This window comes from Callospermophilus lateralis, chromosome 10 (assembly GCF_048772815.1).
Source record: "Callospermophilus lateralis isolate mCalLat2 chromosome 10, mCalLat2.hap1, whole genome shotgun sequence".
NCBI classification, from domain to species: Eukaryota; Metazoa; Chordata; class Mammalia; order Rodentia; family Sciuridae; genus Callospermophilus; species Callospermophilus lateralis.
Genome location: NC_135314.1, coordinates 125391476 through 125411036, shown reverse-complemented (window position 1 = coordinate 125411036; position 19561 = coordinate 125391476). Strand labels below are relative to the sequence as shown.

At 39.3% G+C, this 19561-nt stretch overlaps 2 protein-coding genes across 11 annotated transcripts in view; one reads left to right on the top strand and one right to left on the bottom strand.

Moving 5' to 3' along the window:
• Nucleotides 1–672: 672 nt before the first annotated feature.
• On the bottom strand, nt 673–8967 carry Anapc13 (anaphase promoting complex subunit 13). Of its 4 annotated transcripts, none has more exons than XM_076868924.2 (3): nt 8722–8967; nt 5167–5292; nt 673–853 (listed from the first exon to the last, which is right to left on the bottom strand). In XM_076868924.2, exons 2-3 carry the CDS (start codon nt 5263–5265, stop codon nt 728–730), a joined length of 225 nt encoding a protein of 74 aa, XP_076725039.1. In that variant the 5' UTR covers nt 5266–5292; nt 8722–8967; the 3' UTR covers nt 673–727. The 4 variants fall into 4 exon arrangements, with proteins under 4 accessions (XP_076725039.1, XP_076725036.1, XP_076725038.1 ...); XM_076868921.2 differs by lacking the exon at nt 8722–8967 and adding an exon at nt 8541–8647; XM_076868923.2 differs by lacking the exon at nt 8722–8967 and adding an exon at nt 7690–7924.
• Cep63 (centrosomal protein 63) overlaps nt 8352–19561 on the top strand; it is a 55246-nt gene continuing 44036 nt past the window's right edge. For 3 of the 7 annotated variants that reach the window (XM_076868918.2, XM_076868914.2, XM_076868919.2), the window contains exons 1-4: nt 8352–8779; nt 11760–11797; nt 16952–17020; nt 18126–18303. In XM_076868918.2, the coding sequence (XP_076725033.1) occupies nt 11769–11797; nt 16952–17020; nt 18126–18303 (276 nt within the window). In that variant the 5' untranslated portion in view covers nt 8352–8779; nt 11760–11768. Of the gene's footprint in view, nt 8780–8840; nt 9087–9107; nt 9178–11759; nt 11798–16951; nt 17021–18125; nt 18304–19561 lie in introns of those variants that run through there. The other 4 variants (XM_076868920.1, XM_076868917.1, XM_076868915.1 and 1 more) reach the window with 3 other exon arrangements.

Here is a 19561-nt window from a genome sequence, read left to right as displayed (position 1 = left end):
TTTTGCAAATTATATCTTCTTTATAAAAATGTATGGCTAAATACTGACTTTGTGGTGTTTTGGTTCTATATGAAAGGGCTTTGGGAAATAAGAAATGCCACTATTGGATAAAACTAGTGGCCTATCTAGCCAGATGGTTTCCAGTTGTACCAAAGGCAGCTATAGGAGAGCAGAGGTAATGATCAGATAACTTTTTAATCTGTAAGTTTATTTGTAGTTTGAAAATGGCATGGAAAATCCCAGGAATCTCAGTAATGAGTAAATAGCACAGCCTCTGTGGAGCATATGCGCCCATAGGCCCAAAGCTCAGAAGGCTTCTCAAGGTGGGGAACTACGAGAAGGCATGGATCCTATGTCTGGCTTCCTGTTTCTTTGCTTTTCCCTCTCATATTTTCAACCACTTAAGTCACAGTACATATGTAAGTAGTTTCAAAGTGTTAAACTTTGATAGTAAAGCAAAACTGGAGTTAAAAGCAAATGTTTAATCAGTCACGCTCAAACACAAGTGAGTAAATGAAGAATTTAAGGTTTAAAGAGCCAAATATTCTGCATTCCTGAGAAATCTGTTTCCCATTCTGAATATTTTCACATTGCTCTTTGCTGCCTCACATTAAGAGGGTATACACTTTGTTGATTTATTACTCAAAGATCTGAATAAAGAGACTAAAAGAAAACATTTTATCTCTCTGTATTTTTGAAAATCCATCCATGAGAAAGGAGCCAAGAGTCAGTTTCCAACAGGGGGCACATTCTCATGGAGGTACTGCAAGGCCAAGTCTGTCCACTTCATTTCTTGTTCTTTCACGGATTCTGTGGTACCACCGTTGTCTTGTTCAGGTTCAGGAAGTTCATTCTGAAAAGGTACAGTGACATTCAGAACAATACTCTGCATTAATATCGTAAAACTCAAGAGTACTTAGAATTAAAACCTATGAGTTCCTAGGAATGTGTGGCACAATTGCTAGGTATATTCTAAGGAAAGAGCCAAAATAAATAGATTGGAGGAAAACATCGGAAGCGCTGCTCAAACGTGGCCAAGTCCATGGGAACAATGAAGGGAACAATGGAGGGAATAGCAGGCACCGTGACTCTGGCATTTGTGCAGCAGGCAGTGTGGCAAGGGGTGAGGGCAGAGCTTCTAGAAGTCAACCAGGACCTACGCTAGGATGCTACCATTTGCTGGGTTACCTGGGCAAGGTATTCAAACCTTCAGGGCCTTTGCTTCCTTTCTGGAAAATGGGAGGAAAAGGTCACCATAATGTCCTAGGACTTGGGTAAGTTAAATGAGATGATTTAGATCAAGTGCTCAGGACTGTTCAGGGCCTCCGTTGCTCCAGAGCCTTCGCTTGTATTATGAGTGGCCAGGACCACTGAAAGAGGAACACTAATCTTTTTTTGGGGGAGTATGTTTTAAAAGAACACTGGATTGGGCTGGGGATATAGCTCAGTTGGTAAAGTGCTTGCCTTGCATGCACAAGGCCCTGAGTTCAATCCCCAGCACCACATACACACACACACACACACACACACACACACACACACACACAAATAATACTGATACTGGATTTGCTGGCATATTCTGTAAATATAGGAAATTATCCCCAAACTATGCTGTTCTGAACATCTTATGTTAAAATGATGGCAGAGGCAGTGATGAGGGACACTGAAAATGTAACAGGAGGCCTTGGTTCAGTCCCCAGTGACTCAGGAGGCTGAGGCAGGAGGATAGCAAGTTTGAGAACCAGCCTGAGCAACTCAGGGAGACCCTGTTTCAAATAAAAAATTAGAAGTGCTGGGGATGTGGCTCACTGGTAGAGTGCCCTGAGTTCAATCTCTCTCATTGCAAAAACAAAAGAAAAAAATAACAAAAAATGCCTCACAGAGATCTCCCCCTAGTGGTGAAGTCGGGCAACGTAAAACACAGAAAGACAACAGTGAGCCATGGTGGGGTAGGTTTGGAGAAGAATCTGGAATTACTTTCTTAGACTTTATAGTTAAATTTATAGAGGTCTCTGATAACAATGTATTTCTTTTTCTTTTCTCCTCTTTGGTACCGTGAGAATTTAACCACTGAGCCACATCCCCAGTTCTTTTAATTTCTTTATTTGAAGTCATAGTTTCGCCAAGTTTCTGAGGCTATTTTGAACTTTTGATCCTCTTGCCTCAGATTCCCAAGTTTTTGGGATTACAGGCCATGTACCACTGCACCTGGCAACATATTTCTTTGTAATTACCTGAATTTAAGCTGTTTTAGGGTCAGCAAACTATTATGTACTATTCACACTTAACAATTTCTTGCTGAATTCCAATTTGTAATGCATGTTTTTCCCCATTAAGATTACATTTGATATTTATTAAATATTAACTTATAATGTATACAAGTGTTTTGGAATCACATCCATCTTGCTCTACAAATATAATACTGAGATTCAAACATACTTGCACAGATTGGAAAGTACGTACGATTAAGAGACTAGATTAAGAATATTTGGCCCTACTAACTAATAGCTGACAAAGAATAAAAAGGTCCTTGGTCATTGAAGTACTTAAGTCAGAGGCAGGTAATTCTGCTTAATTTCATCCCATCTGATACGCTTGTGTCTCCTTTGGTGACTATTGTCTCTGGTAATGAACACCAACACATAAAATTGCACAACTGCCTAGAAAACAGAAAGTATCATAAACACAACCATCCATGATGGTATACTGGAAAAATGGCTGGAGCTATTTTGCAACTATTTCTATCAAAAGGAGGTGTTTATTTCCCTAATCCGGGACTTGGACTGGCCATATGACTTGCTTTGGCCAGCAGAATGCAGCTGTGGAGCCTGTGGGTAAGTTCTTAGCCTAAGCTCTATAAGGCTCTGCAGTTCCCTCTGATGTTGCTCTTGGAACCTGAGTTTGAGGTATCTGGGCTGGCCTGCTGAATCATGAGAGACCAAGGCCCGGGTGCCCATCATCCAGGGACATCCTGCTAACTGCTGGATGTGTAAGACTGTCCTAGATTATTCAGTCTACTGGCTGTCAATCTACTGGCTGACCGTGCATCATAAGGAAGCCTAGCATTGATGAGCTGAGCTGGTGCAGCCAGAAGATCAGCCCAAATGAGTTTTAAAATCATGAGATAAATAGTTGTTTTAAGTCACTAAATTTTGGGGTGATGTGTTACGTAGCAAAAGCCAACTATACACACTGCTTTAGAATCACAAGACAAGGGGAAACATATAAATTAGCAACAGTGCAGGCTGTCACCTGCAAGTTGGCAGGGAAATTTCCCTTTCCTTCATCCCTTTCACATAAGATGGTCCCCAAATCTTGTCATTAACAATTCCAAAATTTGGGCTGGGGATGTGGCTCAAGTGGTAGTGTGCTCGCCTGGCATGCCTGCGGCCTGGGTTCGATCCTCAGCACCACATACAAACAAAGATGTTGTGTCCGCCAAAAACTAAGAAATAAATATTAAAAAATTCTCTCTCTCTTTCTAAGAAAAAAAAAATTCCAAAATTTGAGAAGTCTCCAATATTTTCGTGGTATACCGGGGGCCAGCCTTTTAAAATATTTTATTCTGAGATAGGGTCTCACTAAATTGCTTCAATGGGCAATCTTTCTGCCTCAGTCTCCCCAAACAGCTAGGATGACAGGTGTGCTCCGTTGCACCTGGCTCCGCTGTTTTCTCCACTCTGCTTCAGCCTACCTCCCTTATCTAGGTAACTGCAGTAGCTTCCTAATTGGTCTTGCCTGTCCTCTTCTTTGTATGGGGCCATCTCTAACAATGCGCTGTAATGATTTTCTGAAACCCAAATCTGAGCATGGCACGGAATGAAGATCATTCATTCCTAGGTCTCCAGAGTGGAAGACTTATGTGTGGCAAGAGATAATCTGTCAAAATTGATGTCCAGCTTTTCTGCCTACTTAAATGACAAGTGTCGTCTCCACGCACCCTGCACGTCAAGCCGTCTCGCGGAGTCTTTCAAGACTCTGGGCCTGCACACTTCTCTCCCCTCTGCTGCAGGGCCTTTTGGCCACTCTGAGTAAAATTCTGTTCTTTCCTAATAACCTATCTTAATCATGACAGCCCCTTTGACACCTTTCTGCTGCTTGCCAGGCAATCAGCCTTCTCTATGCTACATGGCTAGTCATGTGCCTACTTAGAACACTTTTATTACACTATTTACCTGCTGCCTCTCTAGCCCTCCCAGGGGTATGAACTGTATCTTACATTCAGAGTCTTAGGGCACAGAGTGGGCAAAAAGAAATGCTTGTTGAATGAATGAACGAACAAAATTTACAGGCCAGGATTTGGAGCTTTACAGACCAAGGTATGAAGTCCGACTTATCAGCTGCCAGATTCTGGACAAGTTCCCCCTCTCTGATTCTACTCTTTCCTGCAAAATGAAGATGTTATAAGAAGTTCCTTTCAGGGGAATTTTCCAGAGATTAGGAAAGGACAGTATTCTAGGAACCTATTGGCCTAAATGCAAATGAAGAAAAAGAAGAAAAGCCAGGTACCACCTGAATATTTTCCAGGGAACCTAGGGTAGGTGTATGTTCCAAGAACATGAGTTTCTCAAAACGTCAGCCGACTGACAAGCCCAAGGCAGGGAAGGAAGGAGCACCATGCTGCGGCTCCTATTCCTACCTCAGGCCCTAAACTGTTAGCTTAGTTCACATCTGGCTTTGGTGTGGTGGACAAAGGATGGTCCAGAAAAATCTGGATTCCTGTTTTGGTATGATCCCTAACAGAGCAGGGCATGTCAGCTCTCTGAACCACATTTCTTCTCAAATAAAGAGTTGGGTTATGGTGTGGTGATGCATGCCTGCAATCCCAGCGACTCAGGAGGCTGAGACAGGACGATTGCAAGTCCAAGGCTAGCCTTAGAAATTTAATGAGACCCTAAGCAATTTTGCAAGACCCTGTTCTGAAATAAAATTTTTTTAAAGAGGCTGGGGATGTGACCCAGTGGTAAAATCCCTTTGGGTTCAATGCCCATTTCCCCCCAAACAACAATAATAACTACAATGAGTTGGGCTAGATACCCTCCAGAGGCTTTGAGAGTTGAGAGAACGCTGATTTTCTCTGTCCTACTAGTTAATTTTAATATCTCACTGTCACTAAGTTTGCCAGCTAACTTTAACCCATCATGCTCAGCGCACATCACAACCTACCAGTGGTATTGCAACATCCTCATAAGGCAGCTTGTCTTCTCGCCAAGCATCGTCAATCAAATCCAAGATCCTTCCATCTCTCTGGACCTCACTGTCCATTTTCCCGTAGCTTTGATTTTGTCAGATCTATAAACCAAAGAGGTTATTTCTTCAACACGAAGACTGAGGCGCTGGTATAATTCAGTACTAGAATTCGTCAGGCTTTTTAGCCTGGACCTGTTTCTGGGCATGACATCACCCCAAGAAAGGCTCATTTGTATGGATCAGGTGACAACTTATTTATAAGATCACGGTTCTTTCCCCACCTCAGCTGACAATTGTTTTATAGTGAATATAGGGCGGACATAGCCCAGTGTCCCAGAGTCTGACAGGAGGCCAACACATTTCTAGAGAAAGCCCTTAAATACAATGTACCCAAATATAGCTTTTCTTTAACTTTCACATTCATCTTTCCCTGTTCGTGATGTCTTTGGTGAGTCTCTGATTCCTGCCTGCCAAGTCTCCTCTCAGCAGCTCTAGCTCTTCCTGTACTGTTTTTATACAAGTGCCTACCAGCCTTGGCTCAAACCTTGGCATTCTTGGGCACAGAGGCTAAATGAACATGAGTTAACACTGAGCTGGGCTAAGCAAAGTGACCAGCCAGAGGCCTGACAAAATTCCTCATAAGAACAATGAGGGTAGGTGAGGGTTTGAAAATAAAAGTACTCCCAGGCTGAGTTCCTGGTGAATAACAGTGGTTATTCATGATGCTCCAGTTCCTGCTTCCCTTTAGCATTCCTTATCTGATTCTTTTTTTTTTTTTTTCTTGGTACTGGGGATTTAACCCAGCGGTGCTTTACCACTGAGTTATAACCCTAGCTCCTTTTTTTAAGTTATCAATGGATCTTTTGTTTCATTTATTTATATGTGGTGCTGAGGATCGAACCCAGGGCTTCACACATGCCCGGTAAGTGCCACAAAGTGTCAATCTTGAGGTCCTGGAAACCCTTTGCACCAACAGCACCCTCAGTTACTCTTAGTTTCTGAGACTATGAACTCATGTGAAAAACAATCTTTTTTTTTTTTAAATATATATTTTTTATTTTAGTTTTAGGTGGACACAATATCTTTATTTTACATTTATGTGGTGCTAAGGATCGAACCCAGTGCCTTTTGCATGCTAGGTGAGCACTCTACCACTGAGCCCCGCCCCAGACCTACTCTTTGTGAGTAGAATTCAACTGTGTCATACTGTACTTCTGTACTTCTCTCCAATAGAACAAAAGTAAGATGCTTCTAATGCCTGGTAATAACTATACCCAAGTTAGAGTGGGGAAGGGTTTTTACTCTCAAGATAAGGATTCAGGTAAAATTTAAGCAAAAGATACCCACTACTTCTGCCACCAGTGAACCAAATGAGATCTTATTACTTCTCAGAATTAACCCAGAGTCCCAAGTTTTCAATTCCACAAGTATTTCAACAAAACTGGCACAGGTGCATTAAAATGGGTTGGAAATCATAATCTAGAGCTTGTATATTTACATGTATATAAATCTCTTATATATTCCATGTTGGGAAAACATAACAGCGGCAGCACCCCGGAAAAAAAACCCCAACATGGCGTCTAACTGACCCTCTTTCCCCTCTTTGTTTCTTTCACTGGTGCCAATGTTCAAACTCTGCTGGTGGGAAGCCTTAGCCCCAATTAGAATTAACTTCTTGGGCTCCGGAACTGACATATGGAAGAGCTTGCCAATAAAGGGGCAACCTGTTATCTACCTCAGCCCCTGCTACCTCTCCTAGACCTATATAAACACACAGCCTTTTGTAATAAAGTGGAAACCTCTTTGGTGATCTGTGTGGTGTGGTGCGGTGTCTGTTCCAGTCTTACATTCCATATTTATTTTCTAATGCTCTAATCATTCACCTATTACTTTATCAAAAGAACAGAACTCTAGAGACGTATTATTTCAAAAGTCGCCCAAAGTGTTGTATTTTTTTGTGCAATTTAAATTTTTATAGGTATCCTATATCTGGGATTATGGCATTTAATGGGTTAACCCACTACTACCCAGTGACTATTTCAATAGTAGCTGAGGGATCCTTTGTGTAGGAAATTTACAAACAGTCTCTACCTGTCAGCTTAGTTATCCTTTTGGAGTCTCTGTTTTACGAAAGCTCTCCATTACCTAATCTACTCCCATGTCCTTTCTGCTTTGTACCCCGGGATCCCCTTCACAATTTCCTCTGCTGATCCTTCCTGGTCCACAGAGATATCACCTTTATTTAAAATGTGTTCTCCAATCGCTCCAGCTTCAGCAGGGTTTCTATCCTGAATGGGATCCATTAAAGAAGTCTTGTTCCAATGGGATCCATTAAAGAAGTCAGCTCCGTGGCCAAGTAGTTTCACCTCTGATTGTTATGTCTGTTTCACACAGATGATTCCTTAACAGATATTCCCACAATTTGGCCTCAATCCCTTTTCACCTGTTCCTCTTCATGACACCTCCAACCCTGTCACTATTTCCAGCTTCTGCACTTACCCTTACCCCCGCGCCCCGCCCTTCCATCTCTTCCAAATTCAACGCAGGCCTAAGCTCTTTGGGGGTTAGGCCCATTTCCAGGGTCAGACACCAAAATGCTTTGCCTTTAACGGGCTGGAAAAGCAGGAAGCATTAAACAGGCAATGCCCGGCTCACGGCCGCTGTCCCTAGCACTTGCCATACAGTATGGTCATTCCCAGTTTTCTGAACAAACTTTTATTACACTTGTGAGTCTCAACGTCTGCCATAATACCCCCCGCCCCGTGTTTCCGGCTAACATCACTGTCGAAATCATTTCAGAGGTTGCCTTCTTCAGGAGGCGTTCTCCAAACCTCAGGGTGAGCGGGGTGCCAGAACCTAGTTCTCCACTGGTCCCACAGATCCCTGGGCGCAATGCACGGTACCAATTGGGGAAATAGTCACACTGTTCAGACGTCTTTCCAAACATGCAACGGGAGCGTTCCCAGGATCAGGGGCTCACTTTGTCCTGCTCTGTGTTTTACATGATTGTAAACATGTATTTCTACGACCCAAACAGGCAAAGCCGTTCGGTTTCTAGAATTGATCCTCGCAGGTTACCACCGTCGGTACGAGCGCGTAAAGCCGCCCACCGGCTCCACCCCTTCCGGTCCGGGGACTGGATATACCAAATGTGGAAGCAAAAAGGGGGAGGCTAGCATCGCCACTGGAAGTCCCTTTCCACCCGACACAGCGTGCAGCAAGGAAAATGGCTCAAAGGGTGAATGAGGGCCTCGGCCTCGTCCACCGGGACTGAGGAAAAGTCCGAAGCTAAGGAACCAAGGCGTTCCTGCTTCTCCAAGGAACAGGCTGGGGACGCGAGGATCCCTTACCGTAGGCGGGCCGCGGCAGCACCCTCTACTCTCAGACCACGCCCTCTGACCACGTGATCCACGAGCTCTTCTCTTAGATCCCCGGATGTGGGTGAACCCATTTGCTGGCGCGGAGGGGAAGTCAGGAAGAAGACATTTTTTTCAATTACAAGTGAGGAGGCAGTGGGCGGAACGAACGTACCGACGCCGAGGCTGGACGTAAGGTTGGCGGCGACGCACGTGCGCGCCTCCGGCCCGAGGTAACGGCGGGAAGGCTCGGGGGCGAGCTTCCTGCGGCCCTGTAACCGCTTGTGTGCACCGAGGGCCAGCGAGGGGCGGGCGACTCCTGGTCCGTAGGCGACGGCTACGCTGGCCGCCGTGGTGCCGCTGACCTCCCTACAGCATGGCTCGCGGCTGGATCCCGCAGCAGCCCGCAAGCCGCCAGGCTCGCTGCTGCTGGCCCGAATCCACGCCGGCGCTCCGCCCCTTGGCCTCTCCGCCGCCGCTGCTCCGCGGCTCCATCTAGACGGGCCTGGCCCCGCGCGGTGCGCCGCTCGGTCCCGCCAGGTGCCGGGCCGGCGGGAGGGCCAGCACAGGGTGCGGGGTGGGCGAGCTGCTTCTAGGCCCCCTCGTCCCCATCGGAGTCAGCCCCTAAAAGGTCGGGGCCTGCTGCAACCCCATTGCCTAGGCTGCAGGCAGCGTCTAGCTAGATCTCTGGCTCTCTGGGGACTTTTTCCATTTACCGCAAGTGATATTAGCTCCTTTCTGATGGGGCTTTAAAGTTAGTAACTTTTTTAAAAAAAAGAATGGAGTGGTTTAAGCGTAAATATTAGTACAGAAGATGCGGAAATATGGCAGAATTGAAGAGCTTTGATACCTCCTTGCATACAAAATGAGGGATGGGAAAAAATGATAAGTGAAGGTTTAAAGGGCAGTTTCTTGATAAACCGTGAATCATGAAGATGCTTGAGGACAGTTAATCTAGGCTCAGAATCTAGTTTTTCTTACATCCCTTACAGCATCAGGGGAGTAAAGATGAGTCTGATAGTCTAGCTTTCTTTTATAGTTGCATTGCAGTACACTAACTTTTAAAAAAAAAAAAAAAAAAAAAAATATATATATATATATATATATATATATATATATATATTTTAGTTATAGATGAGCACATTTCCTTTATTTTATTTATTTTTTATGTGGTTCTGAGGATTGAACCCAGTGCTTCTTAACATGTATGAAGCAGGCGCTTTACCACTGAGGCACAGCCCCAGCTTGCATTACAATACATTTATTTACAGATTTTTCTGAGCCTGGTCTGATTACTTATACCGACAACCTACCAACCCCACCCTACCAACCCCACCCGCCAGGGTTGATACCAGGAGTCCTCTCCCAAGGAACTACATATCCAGCCCTCCACTTATTATTTATTTATTTATTTTTTGGTGGTTGTTTGCTTTGTTTTGAGACAGAGTCTTGCTAAGTTGCCCTGGCTGGCATCCAACCTGGGATCCTCCTGCCTTAGCCTCCTGAATTCGCTGGAATCCCTGCAAGACACCACATTTTATGTCTTTAATAGAGCAGTATACGATGCCCTATATTTATAGTTAGATGCCCTGTATGTATACAGTTGCTTATATACTTGGGTTTTGTTTTATTTTTATATGAAGAGGAGACCAAGGATCATCGACTTCACATTGCCTTCAGATATTTACATTTATATTTAAGCTGTAGCTTAATGACACAATAAAGTGTATATTTCCTTATTTGGAATGAAGTACCATCTTGAGACTGATTTTTATCCTGGACTCCTTGCTTTTTGACTCTCATTATCAGTAATCAGTTAAAAGAGACTGTGAAACTTAAGTGGGTTAGATAGTTATAAACATTCAGTCACAGTGTCCTTCACAAGATATGTAGATTCAAGTTTTAAAAATTATTTGTAAAAATTGTACTGATGTCATTTTCTTCCTATTGAAAAGACCTTTGCTTAGTTGTCATTCCTGTCCTCATGCATGTTGTGGCAGGTGAGGACAACAACATCTGTGGTCCATTCTATCATAGCCAAGTTTCTCCTACTTCCAGCTAGGTTTGAATTTTTTTTTTTCAATTTTAAAATCACCGTAGTACTATCATTATACAAATTAGTGAACATTCTGTCAATATCCAGTCACGGGACAGATTTTTCTCAACTGGCCTGAAAGTGCTTTTACATTAGATTGTTCTAAAGAAAATCCGTCTGCTGTGTTAGGGTTTATACAACCTTTACCTGGGCATGGTGGCACAGGCCTGTAATCCCAGCAGTTTGGGAGGCCTCTGAGGCAGGGGGAAATTGCAAGGTCAAAGCCAGCTTCAGCAATTTAGGGAGGCCCTGTCTCAAAAAATAAAGGGCTGGGGATGTGGCTCAGTAGTTAAGCACCCCTGGGTTCAGACCCTGGTTACAGAACAAAACAAAAACATCCTTTAAATCTTTCAATCTGCAGCAGTTTCTTCAGCTCCCTTTTAACCCCTTACCATTTTAAATTTAACTGATTGTACCACATAATATTTTTTAATATGTAACTATTCCCTTTGTGTCCTCTCTGCCAGTGGTTAGATCTAGAATTGCACTGTTCAATATTGTAGCCATCAGCTAGTTGTAACTATTTAAGTTAATAAAATGAAACAGAAGTTTGGCTTTCTAGTTACATTACCCATATTTATTAGTTTGTCTAGTGGTTTACTGTTTGAACTGTGCAGATATAAAATAAGTCTATGATTTCAGAAAGTTCTGTTGAACCACTATAATTCGAATCTTGATGAGATCCAACTTTGATTTTTTTTTTTTTTTTTTTTTGATGGGGGCAGTGTAGGAACATTTCATATTATGAAAATTACTATCTTTTGCATTATCAGGGAGGCACATAATGTCTGAGTTTTCTCCTTTTGTGATGTTAAGATTTGAGCTGTGTAGTGGGTTCTGGTATTGCAAGCTAAATCCATCCACCATGAAATTATCAAAGAGACTGTCACTTAATGGGAAAATTCTTTCATTGATTTAGATTCCCTGAATCCATTAGATTGCCTAATCCATTGTATTAGGAGTGGCAAAGTGGTGATCTTCTAATTCTGTCATTCCCTCAGTATCTATTAGCTGGGAATCTTTTATGAAGAACTTGCCCTCATTAGCAATTTGCCTGAAATATAGTTTGTTTAGGAAAGGCCAGAAAAAATTCTTAATTTTTTTCCATCTATTTTCAGACTACAGTAATGAGTTGGTGGCCTAGCAACCTCCAAAGGTAACCATGCCTTCTTAAATTATTATCATGAACTTATAGACTAATAAAATAATATATTTTATTTCAGCATATATATATTTTTAATACTCACATTGTTTCCTTATTGACTAATGGGAGCACTTTTAAGTTGGCTCCTATTCCTTTTGGTATGACCAGTAGTTTTTATGATTTGCTTTTTGGTAAAATATGTTTCTGTCTCATAAATCTCTGGCTTCCTGAAAGCCCTGAAATAGGAAATGTATTTTTTTTTTTTTTAAAAAGGAGAAATATATGGAGTTCACACTATTTTCAACTTAACTTTAGTTTTGTGGATTCTTAAAACATTTTGTAATTTTGTTCCTCTTTTGTTGAGAATCTTATGCCTAATGCCATTAATATAATCACTTTTTCCCCTTATCCTATATATAATGATTTAAAATGAATGATACCAATTTTATTATTAATAATGATTCCTAATAGTACTTAGAATTTCTTTGCAGTTCCTTTTTATCCTTAATGTATATGCCACTAAGGATATATATGTAGTAAAATTATTGTACTTTAAAGGCATATGAAGTTATTCATTATGTGGTTTAACTGTCAACTTGATTATCTAATTGATTTATTTTATTTTGTTTATAGTTTTTCAGTACTACTTTTTAATTCTTGTTTTATTATGTGTAAAATATCAGCATAGCAGTTCCTATAAAACAAGTACCTAAAACAAAGTTTTTGCAGAGAAGTTCAGTTTTCATCCTAGTTTTTCTACCTCAACTACTTTCTCTCTTTATAGGTCTCATTTTTACTATCCTTCCATTAAAAAAAAAATGTACATAAGAGCAAAATGTGCGTGTGCACACACGCACAGGCGCACATACACTTCATCCTTCCTTAGTTACAAGGTATATTTAAATATGCTGTTTTGTGTCTTGCTTTTCCTACCCAATAGCATTGTAGCTCACTTCATAGAAGTATTATCCCTTTTTTCACTTCCATGATATTTTATTAATGGGATGGATATTCATTTGGTTTCTCTTGATAAGCATGTGTATTTCCTATTACAAATAGAAGTGCATGGATATCGTTCTCTGTATGTTAATTTGGATTTTGCCAGTGTATCTTTGGGATATAATTCTAGAGGCAGTATTGTTGGATATAGGGTAAATATATATCAGTTAATATTGCCAAAATCTGCCCTGTAGTAATTATACAATTTGCTTTCCTCCCTACAATGTATACAAGTACCTGTTTTCCTTGTCATTAACGTATATTGTCAAACTTGCAATTTTGGTTAATTTAATCTGAAGAAAAGGTAAGTTAGTAAAGTTTTAATTTATACTTCACTTATATATCTTTTTATATATTTAAGGCCATTTTTATGTACTATTTCTTCATATCTCTTGCCCATTTTTCTGTAGATTTATAGGTAACCACGTTATAATTTCATGTTAGTGGTATAAATTTTTTCATACATTTTTTAAGCTATTTATATAATTGCGTAATTAATCCTTTGTGATAAAATTTTTAAATACTGTTATCATTTCTCTTTTAACTTTGCTTATTTTTTTCCATGTAGAAGTTTATTTTTATATATTTCTATTTTTGAAACTTAATTCTTTTTTTTTTTTTTGGTGAGAAATTTCTCTGACATCTTAGCTACTATTTTTTCGCACTTCATTTTAAGTAGGAACCTTTCTGGGAAATGGCAGATACTATTGATTGTTCATTGGAGCAGCTATAGTTTATTAGCCATAGTCCTTCTGACATAGCCATAGGCCTTTGTAATTCAAGGGACACCAAGGCAGATAAGGATAGAGCCTCCTTTAAGCTAGGCTATGTCCTTTCTCTATGAGTATTCATAATTCTAGCCATAGCTTTTTCTTCCTGTGTTCCATTTTTGTAAGTAATTTAATTTTAGACATACTCTGGATGTTTTTTCTGATTTGTAAAATGAAGAGGTTAAATTAGAGGCCTGAAGTGCTTTCTGGTTCCTAAATTCCAGTATGTTAATGAGTTCCAAAGATCTGCTTATTATCAGACATCCTATTTATATTTTGTTTCTCTAAGATTTAAAGTGTTTTTCCTCCTGCCTAGACTTGATTTAAAAAAAAAAATCTGTATTTCCTTAAAAGCATTTAATTCCAGATTTTACTGATTTATAATAGCCTTCATTCCAAAGGCAAGTTGAAATTAATAAATTCTGCTTGTTTGTATCCTGTTCTAACAGCAGGCATAAGTATAGTTGTATCAGTTGTAGTGCAACACGGTTTCTATTTTACTACATCAGCATTTCAGGCTACTAGCAAGGAGTAGCAGATTAGGAAACAGTTTTTACTTACATTTGTATTTAGTATTATGAACACAGAATATATAGTTTTACATAATTCTATATGACATGGCATAGGCAAAGAAGAAATCAGTGTGTAGAGTTTAATGAGGTTAGATTGGTTAGGAAATCAGCTATGGAAACTTAGATCATAAAGGTCTGCAGAAAATCTGAGTCCTTGCTGTTTACCTGACCCTAAGGAAGAGAACCGGTCATGTTTGATGGTGTCTCAAGTAGAAGTTGAAGGTATTGACAAGGAAACACATCACATATTAGCAAGTTTATTTTCTTCAGAGGATGTTTTTGATTCCCTGTCTCCTTTCTTTAAAACAGGGATGTCTTTGTCTATTTCTTAGGCCATTTATTTTCATTTCTGCAATGGCAGTTTTCCTTATGAGTACTGTTACTTGATTGTACTGCTGCCACCTGGTGATCTTGAGGTGACGTCATGCCTAAGTTTAATTTGATTTCTCACCAAGAAGACACCATTAAAGTAAAAGAAGTTATGTTGATGTATTCTAAAATCTGGAATGTTGTAAAATATAAAAAGATTGTACATGAGTTGGGACTTGAGAGTCTATTGTCCAGGACTAGAATTTGCAGTTTTATCATGCTCAGGTTATTTAACCCTCCAAGCCTCAGTTTCCTCAAAGTAATAGTATCTATCTGAGTAATGTGAGGATTGAGTTAGACAAAGTGTAGAAGGCTGCTAGGATGTGAGCATTCAGTTACTTTAAGCATCTATTATTATTAAGTAATAATGTTATCCATAAAACATATTAATGTATAATGTATTGCTAAATATATTACTGTTTAACTGACTTGAGAAAGTATAATTTTAGTAGCAATAAGTTTAATAGCTGTAGTAGCACCTCCCTTCGGAATAACACTTTTCCTATATATTTACTAAATATCCATGTGTGGTTGTTAGAAGCACGTTCCTTACAGTGAACACTTAGTTGGCTTTTAGATTCTCCATGAAGTAGCTGGAAGAAACCTTGAAGATTATTGTTCATGCCTTTCATTTCACTGATGTAAAAACTGAATTCTCATTTCACAAAGCTAGTTGCAGAACTCTGTAATGCCTCCTAGTTCTCTTAGAATAGACCAAGGGGGCATCTGAGTTGCACTGTAATTTGACTCTTACCATAGTTTGAAAGTAGAATAGAACATGGGAACTTTCTGAGGTTTTTTTTTTTTTTTTTTTTTTTTTTTTTTTGTGTGTGTGTGTGTGTGTGTAATGTTGGTGAAATGTTTAATAAACCAACTAGAAGAAAAAAACTCCCATGTCATATTTGTGTATGAATAGTTAATTTCCTTTGTTAGTACCTTTAGATACAAATAAGGTACAGTGGCTATATTTTCCAATTTTCTCATCCCTTCTGTGTCTCTGGTACACTGGTGCATCCTCTGCTACTACATATATCATAGTGGGGAACATTTTTGGTTACTTTTTTTGGTCCCATACTGAACTATTAATTCCTTGGGAAGGTTCTTGTCTTTAATTACTATATATAGAGTATTTGTTATAACACTGAATTATTTGTTGAGTAAAGGAATCTACTTCTTGAAGCAGTGTAATTTTTAGGTGAGGCATTAGGACAAAGGGCAGAACTTCCACATCACAGCATTTGGTCGTTGTCTAATGGCTGTAATTTAGGGTCGAGGTTTTGAAGGCTTAAGGAAAGAAAATAGCTTCTAAGGAGTAAAAAGTGATTTGACTTTGAACCTTCTAAAAGATTTGTGATAAGAGGTGAGAAAGGTACAGGACATTAGCACTTCTGAATTTAAGGATCCTTCCTTTTTTGCTCTCAACTATCTTTTTCTTTTTTCTTTTTTTTTTGTACCAGCCATTGAACTCAGGGGCACTCGACCACTGAGCCACATCCCCAGCCCTATTTTGTACTTTATTTAGAGGCAGGGTCTCACTGAATTGCTTAGTGGCTTGCTGAATTGCTGAGGCTTGCTTTGAGCTCAAATCCTTCTGCCTCAGCCTCCTGAGCTGCTGAGATTACAGGTGTATGTCACCATGTGGCTTCACCTATCTTTTTCATGTTATGATTTCCCTTTTTACAGCAATCTCTTCTGCCTCCCTTCCCTTTTCTGTAATCCTCCAGCTAAGGTCTCTAGTTTGCATGAGGTAGGTAGGAAAAGGGAAAGGAGATCAGCCTTACACCAGCATATACTATGTGGAAATGCTACCCTGGACTTGAACTGCATAATAAAACTAGTTTTCTGCCCTTAACGGACGGTCTAGCAAGGAAAAAGGACATGTGAAACATTTATTTTCAACTTTTCTATAATTTGTAACTCCTGTGGGAAAAAAATGGTACGGCCAAGAGGAAATGCAAAGGAAGGAGAGCCCCTGAGGTTGTTTTCAGGGGAGGTGCTCTGAGCCTGTCTTCTCCAGAGTAAGGCTCTCAAAGGTGGACTGGGAGTTTCACCTCAGTGCATTTTACCTTTTTAGTGATTTTTTTTTTTTTTAAAAAGAAAAACTATACTTTTCCTCTGATGCATATGACCCCACTTATTTTATAAGGTGGTTTGTGACAGTGTCCTGCTGGAAAGACTTTCCTCTTATGATTAGAACCTGGCATAGAACAATGAGGGAGAGTATCAACAGCAATTAGGATAAGTTTTTTTTTTTTTTTTAATCAATAGTGTGTTTATTCCTAAAAAATAAAAGTGTGATGTTCTTTGCTTCTACAGTCATCTTAAAAGGTACTGAATTTTCTCATCATGCTGTCAATTCACATTCTTAAGTTGAAGTTGGAATGTTAGAACTTAAAATGATGAATTTTCTCATCACTTTCTTCTTTTAATTTTTTTTTTTTTTTTTGCCTTTCCAGTTGCCAGAACAAAGGGGATTTGGTGATGGAGGCTTTGTTGGAAGGAATACAAAATCGGGGACATGGTGGGTAAGTTTGCTTTTGACCTTGAGCTTCTCACTACAGTTACTAAGCCATGCCTCTGACCATATTGTGCCTTGGGTACAGAAGCAAAAGTGTTTAGCACAAGCTAAGCTGATCCATGTCGTGTTTGCAGCATATCTCTTTAGGAGGTTTGTCTCATCTCAGCCGTGTGAAGCTAGGCTCTTGCTTTCATTCCAGCAAAAGTAGGAAGTACAGAGGTTTTGGGACCCTAAGATCATATGCTTTTTTAAAAAGCATCAAACACTTAGTGGTTAGAGCTCTCAGTGAACTTTCCTGGAAATATCTTTGAATCTAATACATTTATGTCTACTACCTCTGTTTCACCTCTGCAATGTCTGTCATTTCTTGAAATTTGGAAGGATATCAATGAGTTTACAATAATAAGGTAGGTTTCAGTAAGTTTCTAAATAATAAGGTGGGAAGAAATAGTTGAAATAAATCTGGCTCAATGATGAATTTCTTGAAATAGCTCTTAAACTCATATTATCACTTTTCTGCACAATAGCCTGCTTACTTCAAAAGCTTTTTATTTGGTTAGATGAGAATGTGGATAGACTAGTCTGGGTTCTTCCTGAAAGCTTCCCTAAAATATCACAAAATAGTTGTGGAAGTCTCATTTCACAGCCCAAATTAAAACAGCAATCTTTTGTTTGGCCAAATGATTTAGGCTTTAGGTTGCTTATTACAGGAAGGCAAAATGTTTTATGGAATAAACCATCCTAAAATGAACATTAAAAGCAAAAGTTCAGAAATCCTGTTCTTCTGGTAGTTTGCTGAGTGACATTCTTCTACCTCAGGTAGATTTAATCTGATATATATATATATATATATATATATAATTTTTTTTTTTTTTTAAAGAGAGAGAGGAGAGAGAGAGAGAGAATTTTAATATTTATTTTTTCGTTTTCGGCAGACACAACATCTTTGTTTGTATGTGGTGCTAAGGATCGAACCCGGGCCGCGCGCATGCCAGGCGAGCGTGCTACCGCTTGAGTCACATCCCCAGCCCTCTGTTATATTTTTATATGCGGAAAGAAGGAAAACCACTTGAACGTATGACTGTGTTCTTAATGTTTTTTCTTATTTAAAGGGCATTCTTGACATCCTGTGAAGCAGAACTACAAGAGCTCATGAAACAGATTGACATAATGGTGGCTCATAAAAAATCTGAATGGGAGGGGCAGACACATGCTCTAGAAACTTGCTTGGACATCCGTGAACAGGAACTTAAGACTCTCAGGAGTCAGTTGGATATAAAACAAAAAGAGGTAAAACAATTGATTCTCTTATTTTGATAATTTGACTTTGCTTTGTTTATTAAACTAATTGTTTATTTAACTATTTCTTAAAGAAAGCATTTGTGTATCAAGTTAGATTTTTATTCTAATTCTGATGGTATGTTTTAAAAGAAAAACTCATTGTGAAATTGTATAAGAATATTAATAGTTATTTCAAGGATCATTTTGATCCTGTTTACATATGTACTTAATATGTATATAATTTATTTAAGAAAATATAAAAGAATATCACATGATCATTGTATAATTGTCATCATTAAAATTATTACATGTTCATATTAACATTCACTGAATTGAATGAAGTTGTTTTGGACTTCATTGTATGACTAGTTTAAAAAAAATTAAAAGTTGATCCCAGGTTCACTAGTTTGCCTCTTGTAGTCTTAAAAGAAAATTCTTTAAAAAATTATGCTTACCTTTAATTTTTTTTTTTTTTTTTAGCTGTAGGTGGATTCAATACCTTTATTTATTTATTTATTTTTATGTGGTGCTGAAGATTGAACCCAGTGCCTCATATATCCTAGCAAGCACCCCACTACTGAGCCATGACTCCAGCCCCCCAAAATTATATTTATCTTTTTTGGAAATTAAGAGAAAAGAAGGAAAATAAAAATTACTTACAGTCCTACTATCTACTGATACTGGTAATTTTGGGGGAAAGTTTAATAATATTTGCTGATTTATTTCTCATAATTTAATGGGTACAGTAGGAAGAAGTACACTGAGTATTAGAAGGAAAACCAGAAGCATTTATAAGTCCAAATATTATCTCTGAGTTTCTGGCATGAATGTCAGTCTCAAAATGACTGAGAGAGTTGTAGGCAAGCAGTAATCCCAAGCCCCATTCTGTTGACCTATGGTAGCTACTATAGGGTCACTACTCGTCAAGGCTATTGTCAGCTTACTCAGGTACACTTCCATGAATGGCACACATTGAGTTGTGATTTGGGTGATGACACTTACCAAGAGGGGCTAGGGTTGTGGCTCTGTGGTAGAGTGCTTGCCTAGCATGTGTGAGGCACTGGGTTCAATTCTCAGCACCACATATAAATTAAAAAAAAGTCCATTGACAAACTAAAAAATATTAAAAAAAAAGTAATTTAGAAATGCTTCATGTAAAATGGAAAGGGCTATGCTTGATAAAAATATTTCATACTTTTCAAGAGAATCTTTAATAGTTGGCTGGCACTTTGGTTCAAAGCAATACATAAGTTGTTTATTTGTTAGA